We start from the raw sequence: 8,435 nt of genomic DNA, 5'->3' as shown, positions 1-8,435 counted from the left end.
TTTTCTAGCATCTAAATCCAATTATATATGAAAGAAAAAAAAATCAATTATATAAGAAAATTCAGTACCATAACGACCATCTACCAATAAAAGTAAGAAGTTTAATCCCATTGTTTAGGCTGCCCCTCGCTTGTTGCTATCGTGTGTAAGTTATATATATATATATAGGAGCCTAATGTATGTCTAGGCAAAAACATAAGCCAAAAAATAAAATGTGTTAGTGATTATTTCGCTGCAAGTAGACCGGACATAATATTTAGTGTGTGCCAATGTGCTCATTTTCAAGCTGATGTTAACGAGTCTCACTTAACTGTGGTCAAGAGAATCCAATAGGGTTTGGATCTAAACATTCGCTTAACATAGTAACATTAGAAAAAAGCATAAGCAACTCTTATCATCGAACATAAGCACTGCCACTCCCATCTAAAACTTCAAAAGATTTTGCTTCTTCATCGGTTATCCCTCCTTGCTTGTGTACCGGGGTTTGTCATATGTGGGCCTGTTTTGAGCTCTCTGTAGGCGCTGGCTCAACGCTTCCTGCCGCTCAGGAGACCTCTTCACAATTTGTCCATTCACAAACAACTCACCTGCAAAAGGTATTAAGGAAAACAAGTAGGATAAATATAGATTAATAGTTTCTTTTCTTTGATACAAAAAGATCTATTTATGTTAAGGGAATGGTAGGCAAGAATAACGCTACCTTTCCCTAAGAATAAAACAATTACAAGACTAAAAAGCCTTAACAACAAAATCTCTGGCAATCTCGCCTACAAATATTTATCAATGAAGCAGCACTCTATAAATATTCCAATAGAACCCGACTTATTTATCCTTTAAAATATCATTTTTCAATATCATTTCAAAAGAAAATATTAAATAATAATTAATAAATTAATTTATCAAAAAAAATTCTTAGCGTATATGAAATTAGGAGATAAATTAGTTATTATTTCACACCATAAGTGTATAAAAATACTAAAAAGTCAATAAACATGAAACAGCAATCGCACTACATGACTTATTTGCAACTCAACCCACTTACATTGAATGCAAGCATAAATAAATAAATAAATAAAACCGTGCTTAAATTCTTAATGTAGAATTTAACTCGGTAAATTTATTTAACACCAGCATAAGATAAAATCAACTAATAAATAAGGCAAATAAATTGTTTACTTTTTAAAAGCAAATTATTTTCCCTCAACTTAAATTATAGATGCAATATTACTACACTACCTCAGAATATAATAAACTAAAACCAAGCAAATTTTACACTAGATAAAGTGAGGTATCAAAGATATATACGAGCCATATAAAAAGTTCAACGAGTGGCTGTGCCTTCCTCGTTTGTCAGGCAAGGGTTAAGGGGCCCTTTAGCATGCATGATCATTGGTTGACTTCCAACTACTTACCACTTTATTATTATATCTAAGGTGTCATGGTTGCATTCCATGAGCATAAGATGGATTTTCTGGTCACTTTTTGAGTAGGGATAATCATAGAATAATAATGGAGTTCGTTGGCATGCCCAAATTTCTATAATTATAGCATTGCATTGAGATGTCTTGTATTGGTCGACTCAACCAGTAGTTTTAAGAAGTGGGGTTCATGTCTTAGGAGGGGTTGTTCAACAAGCCATCTTGTGGTTTGAAGATCCTTATTGTTGAAAGGCCTGACAAGTTTGCCCCCTTAGTAACAGAGATAGTTAGGACATGAATATTTTTTTGTAGGAGATCTGTGTAATTGCTCGTGTCAGAATTGAGTTAACAATAGGAGATCCAAAATTAATAATAGTCTGCATGCATGTAATTAAGCATGCTTGATACATAGTTATACGCCCCTTAGTAACGGAGATGGTTCGTACATGAATATTGATAGGATATTTATGTGTAATTGCTTGTCTTAGACTGCGTTAAGTGGGGCAATTTGGTGGGTCCCACTTTGAACGTAAATATAGAACCAACAGTTTTCCCACCTATTTCATGTCTCAAGAGGGGCATACATATTCCCGCTCTTTCCTAATGTTCAAGGGGAGAGCCCCACTCCGGTTCTAAATACAACAAGATTGGAAGGCTTTTGAAGAAAGGACAGTTTGTAGAGATGATGGAGGACTTATTTGGGTGTCATAGAGATGTAGAAATATTACTACAGCGTGACTTAGTTTTCGAGAGTGAGTTTCTTTGACCTTAGTTCATCATCGTCGGTGGTGCACATAATTGTTTTGTTTGACGCCTCAGAAAGCCTCGATTGATAGTGTCATCTATGTTTGCCTTTCTATGCCTAAATGGGCTTTTGTGCGTTAAGTTCATGCAAATAGGATTAACATCAATCTTGTTTGAGCTTTTGATAGGTGTCCGTCTGTGAGTGATAATAAATAATTGGTGCTTGTGTCTATTTGAAGCTATGAACTGATTCTAATGTAATCTTTTTTAAAATGTTGGGAGTTTTGGATATCCCTTATGATGCAAGATGTCCTATGATCTAGGATTCTTAATATAACCAGATGAAATGTTAAATGAAATTAAAAAAAAAATCAAATTAAGATTTCTTGATTAATAAATCACCAACTAAAATAAAAATCGCTTTACCTTCGATATGATCTTTAAAGCACAAATAATTTAATAAAGCACAAATACAAAAATAATCAATGAGAAATTGAAACCATTAATAACCACAATTTGATTAAGGATCACCCCACAAGAAATCCAGATGGATTTGATTAAAATAATGCACTGAATTGATGGACACAACTCTGATGTCAATCTACAAGTTTAATGAGCAGTTAAATGATCACCTCTCTGTAATTCCTTTCAAAGAAGCACTGAATCGATGGACACAACTCTGATGTCAATCTACAAGTTTAACTATGCACGGCTAGAAAATGCCATATCTGCTTAACAATAATGAACTAAATAAATTAAATTAGTAATCAATTTTGTGTTTCTCTCCACTGTTGATCAACAACTACATCGCAAGAATTTCTGAAGAAATTAGGAGCAAATTTCCGCAGCATTTATTACTAGATATTGCCACAAAATTTATTCCCAGATATAGGTTTTTTAAGAAGGAAATAAATATTGCTAGGGTAAAAAAAACATTTAAAAATTATCAACAAATGAAATAATCCTAATCATTTCCTCACTTTCTCAAAAAACATGCAACTACACATGACTGGAGGATAGAATAACAAACGAGAACATCTGTCCATACTTGGTATGTCAACTAGACCAAGATGAAGGGATTTGAAAATACACCCAAATGAAATAACACATCTCACCTATATAACTTGCAAAAAAAATTTCTAAGATGCAAATAGACATATCCACCAGTACGTGAAGCTGACCAAAATGCCTCTAAAACAAGCTCAAAATTAAATGATGATATAGTAGACTCTTCTAAAGATAATTGACAAGGAAAACAACAATTATAAATTGCTTGTATCGACGTGCAACTTATGCTATAATAAGGACCTGCAACTTATACTATAATTAGTACCAACGGATACCTAAAACGAAGTCTAATATCAGTCTACTAGCAGCCAAGGATAGACAAAATAAAAAGATCATTAGTTTGCCAAGATGGACATGATAATCAAATACTATACACTACAAGGGTAAGAAGAATAAAAATTAAAGTAATTAAAGTTCTCTTAAAAAAGAAAATAACAAAGGCAAATATAAAAATTATACAAATGGTATTTGAGAAAATACCTCCATAGTCCTGGTTTTCAGCATCAACATAAGAATCTGGGAGCACAAAAAAAACTCCGGGAAGTCCTAAAGTAATGCAAAGGGCCATGAAACAAGTTATTAGTTAAAAGTTTAATTCAAAAATCAGAGCATTTATAAATTTAGAATTTGTGAGAACAGAAAACTGTACAACTAAATTTCCTACTTAAGTGAAAAAAAAGACTAACAAAAACAACCTACATAACATATGCCCGGCTTTCATTGTCCCAAATGGAAATTTTTAAAGAAAACATAGAAATCATTGGGCAGTAAGGTGCCGCATGTTTAAAATAAAAGGAAAGCCCATGTTATTAATACAAAACTTTTCATTGAATCCGATGGAGGATCTATTATGCATTTGCAGATAATAAACTCAAAAGATAATAAAAAAAGATATATATATATTAGTCTTGAAATTAATTTATTATTTCAAACAAAATGATAATTTTTTTCTGAGTGGTCTTCAAAAAACTGGAATTGATTTCAACTTTGAACCAAAGTTTGAATAAGCCGAGATCATCTAATTGAGGAAAATTGATGATTAAAGCAAGCCGGCAGCTGGGGCGAAAAAACGAATAACCTGAGAAGTACCAGATAACGCAAACTACATGAAAATGAAGTACAAAATGAAAGAAAGAAGATGAAAGTTTAGAGAAGGTTGGTCTAGGATATTTCATTGAAATCTTCTTGAAGAAAGACTTTAGACACTTATACCCAACAAACCACAATGATTACATTTGTCATTGATTTACCCAAATTAAGACAAGTATATTCTATTACAAACAAGCTTAACAACTTAAATAAATCAAATTTAAACACCTATCAGCCTACTTACAGCAGCAGCTATGTCTTTCGTGATAGTCTTGCATTCATATTGGTATGTTTCAGTCATGTTGAATCTAGATCATTCAGCTTTTTCGATCATGAAGTTTCACTGCATTACCATCATGATTGGAATGGCCTTGTCCTCATGGCCGAGGTTTGGCCAACATGTAAATTGTTATCAACAATCCATGTTGCATTTGTAGGTGGCAAGCCATCCTATTATATAAGGTGCTGATTATGTGTCTTGTTATCATAAAATAGATGGCCAGAATGAAGCATGTGGATTGGTGTAAGCCCGGGTGATTGGGTGGTCGTTCAAAGTGTCTTGTGGGAATGGGGTTGCACGTAAAGATGTGTTTTCTCTGTAATGTTTTAGCAAGGATACACAGAAGAGTAGATTCTTGAATGACATCATAATTTTGACCTGTAAGCAGCAAGACCTATTCATTCCCGTGTAGCAAAAGTTCCATTAGTTTGGAATATTGTTCATTTGGGATGGATGTTTATCGGAACTATTGCAAGTTTACACTAATTCTCCCACTTGAAGTTCAATGTTTCTTGTGTTTATCAGTTTATTATTTCACGAGCTCAGTATTTCTACATAAATAGCTGCATATTCATTCTTAAAATGCCAAAGGAACACCGAGTAACTAACCTACAAGCTTATCAGATGTTTCCTCGTCAATCTCACACCCGAAGCAAAAGAAGCGTCGGAACGAGACACTGTAGATTTTCTTTGTTGCTTCCTCCTCGCTGAACAGTAAAAAATAACATAATCTTCTTATGCACCCAACCATATAACATGATAAATACATCCCATTGCAAACTAGGACTAAAAAATAAGTAAACATTTTACTGCATAAAAAATAAATACGGTAAAGATAGAATGGAAGTACCACCTTCCAACGACCTTTGCTAGGGTTTTGATGAAGCAATCGATCAATTGCTCCTTGGTGGCGTTCTCCAAGCCTAAATTATCCATAACGATGAACCAATGCTCATAATCGCATCCAGAGAACAGAGGACCCTTCTCAGTTGGTGGGTTACCACTGCATCCACCACCAAAACCCGAGTTGATCGGTGAGCCACCGCCACCTCCGGCTCCAGCTGCCAGTCGTACGGCAGCGTAAGGCATCGGACGACGGCGTATGACATCGACATCACCGACCAGGGGAGAAACAAGACGGATGGGATGCCGGGAAGAGGGAACCGGGTAGTGGAATAAGCGTTTCGAGAGAACTCTGTTTAGTGTTGAGCGGAAAGACCGACCGGCGAAAGCAGAGGCAGCCATCTCAGCAACGGCGGCGAGGGAAGGAACGTATGGTAGAAAAAACCTAATCTTCGTCGTGTTTTCCGGATGCGTTGGGAGATATTTATTCCAGAAATCATTAGGAGTATTGAGTTTCTTTAGAAATTTTACTTATTTTAGTAATTACAAATGTCCTGTTTTTATAAAAATTTTAAATTTTTATTCTAATCAAATTTTTTTATTTTTAAAATAAATAATATTGAATTTATTGAATTCAAATTTATCTGTGGGCTACAAATGATCTTACTAGTACATCTACTTAGAAAACAAATAAACCTATAAGTACAATTGGAGAGCATAAAAGAAAAAAGAAAAAGAAAAATATGGGATGACAAAGATATCGGTCTAAAAGAAAATTCTATACTAGCCCAAGAGACATTTTCTAAAAAATTTCTTGTGTTATTGCAATACCTACTATCATTTATTTATTGAATTTTGGAGGTTACAAAGGGCTACATAGCGAAATATAGAAATACAATGCTACACCATACTATACTTGTGTGATGTGTCACCCTCTGATTGGTGGGAAAGTTAGGTTGGAAGCTTCATCTATCGAATGAAGCAATACCGAGATAGTATAAGCAAAGTTTGCGGGTAATATTTTTTACTTGGCTTATGCATTTTGTTGATGATATTCTTCTGATTGATGAGTCTAGAGAGAAATTTGATTTTAATATCTGCAGTTGAGATTAATATTTTTTTCTAGACATTTGCTTGCTTTAGTTATAGATGTTCTCACTAGACATTTGGAAGAGAATAAACCTTGGTATATAGTTTTTTTTTATGATATTTTTTTTTGTTGATAAGACTTGAGAGGGAGTTGAAGGTAAACTTGAATCAACCTTAAAGTCTATAGGTTTTCGCATGAGCAGATCTAAAACTAGTATATGGAGTATAGTTTTAGTAGTAATTGACCTAGTTGAGGAATTTTGACTTTGGGTGATGAACTCATTAATAAAAGTACACGTTTTTGATATCTTTGATCTATTTATGGTGAAATATATAGGAATATTATTGTAGAATTCAAGTTGGATGGTTGAAGTGAAGGAATGCATTGGGCTTGTTGTGTGATAGAAAAGCCTCCTCAAACTTAAGGGAAAATAATATATGATGTTGGTGAGACCTGCAATGCTTTATGGTGCAGAACATTGACCAATAAAAGAGAAGCATAATATTATGTTAAGTGTTACAAAGATAAAGATGCTCAAGTGGATGAGTGGATTTACCCTTAATATATAAGATACGAAAAGAGCATATATGTGAAAAGGTTGGAGTAGCTCCAATGGAAGAAAATATTAGAGAGAGTCGTCATAGATACTTTGGTCACATAAAATGACATCCTTCATATTATATATACTAAATTTTGAGAAGCATGGGTCGACTCGCATGCGAGAAATATTTACAGACATTAGAAAATCAGACGAGCAACCACTCTAGATTGGTGAGTGTATGGGCTGAGTTAAACAGTGCTTGGGTAGCCCAGAGTACACCAAGAGGAGAGATCAGAATAAACAGAACAAAGCTTCTGATGTTGGGGGATTGGATAGTTCCCTTCATACTAGGGATTCAGTTCCTCATATTGAGCACATGTGACATTTAGTAAGGAATTTTAAAAGATTTTAAAATTTTACTTTATTATGAATACTAATATAAGTCAATTATAGAAAGCGGTGTTGGGTAGAGAATCAACACCTATTGAATCGCATAATCATACCCACAAGCAGTAGGAGGACCAACAATAGGTTGACGAGCGAGCGAGGAAATCCTACATAAGTGTATAATTTTATTATTTTGCATGTCATATTTAAATTGCTTAAATTTTATTAACATTCATAGGAGGAGTATACAAGGCTTTGAGAGAGCCTGATTGCAGCTAGTGAAGGTTCTTCTAGCAGATCAACATAATATTCTAACAACCGTATTGGGTCTCAAGTAATAGGAGGAATGCAACATGATAGGGTTTATTGTATAGGCTCATTAGTCTATGTGTACAATAGGCAGACATCTAGTGGATCCAGCTTCTCAACACCTACCAAAGAGTCCTTATATATCCGATAGATACATGCCCTTACAACTGAGCTAGAGTAGGATAGGAAAGCATAAGTAGATTGGGAGATACAGATGCAGATGTAGCTGCAGCAAACTTAGTTGTTGGATGAAATGCAAAAAATGGGGGAGCAATTAAGTGGAAAGAATAAAGTTTCAGTAGAGGAGATTGAATCAGATTAATTATATTGTACTTTTTTCTGGATATCTGTAACTATTTATTTTTGGACATATATACTTATTTATATTATTGGACAATTGCACTTAAATGTTTTTGAACATTTGTATAGTTTTGAACATTTTGTTGATGATATTTTTCTTGTTTTTTTGTTTATATTTATCTGTTTAATGTTCAATATTTGGTGGTCTTTGATTAATGATTTATTTTTGAATGTATATAATATTAAAATTTTTGTATGCAAGTTATTGTAGAAATTAGTTTTCTTAGCTCGAAGATTATTATTTTTTTATTATGGTACATGTTTTTGGTGGATATTCTATAAAAAATTCTGCCGCCAATATGACAC

General features: G+C 33.8%; 1 protein-coding gene across 1 annotated transcript; it reads right to left on the bottom strand.

The window, feature by feature from the left end:
* Positions 1-456: 456 nt before the first annotated feature.
* LOC110091906 (multiple organellar RNA editing factor 2, chloroplastic-like) lies at positions 457-5,844 on the bottom strand. The gene is made up of 4 exons (XM_020816210.2): positions 5,453-5,844; positions 5,209-5,306; positions 3,711-3,776; positions 457-587 (listed from the first exon to the last, which is right to left on the bottom strand). The coding sequence occupies exons 1-4, from the start codon at positions 5,842-5,844 to the stop codon at positions 457-459; spliced, it is 687 nt and encodes a 228-aa protein (XP_020671869.1).
* Positions 5,845-8,435: the final 2,591 nt, after the last annotated feature.

Source organism: Dendrobium catenatum, unplaced genomic scaffold, assembly GCF_001605985.2.
Source record: "Dendrobium catenatum unplaced genomic scaffold, ASM160598v2 original_scaffold_65369, whole genome shotgun sequence".
NCBI classification, from domain to species: Eukaryota; Viridiplantae; Streptophyta; class Magnoliopsida; order Asparagales; family Orchidaceae; genus Dendrobium; species Dendrobium catenatum.
The sequence above is the reverse complement of the archived record's forward strand: the minus strand, read 5'-3'. Positions and strand labels throughout refer to the sequence as shown.

Coding starts and splice junctions, on each gene's coding strand:
- LOC110091906 (XM_020816210.2), bottom strand. CDS start 5,844: ATGGCTGCCTCTGCTTTCGCCGGTCGGTCTTTCCGCTCAACACTAAAC. Junction 5,307..5,452: donor CTAGCAAAGGTCGTTGGAAG/GTGGTACTTCCA, acceptor TTTACTGTTCAG/CGAGGAGGAAGCAACAAAGA. Junction 588..3,710: donor TGAAAACCAGGACTATGGAG/GTATTTTCTCAA, acceptor TACCTTTTGCAG/GTGAGTTGTTTGTGAATGGA.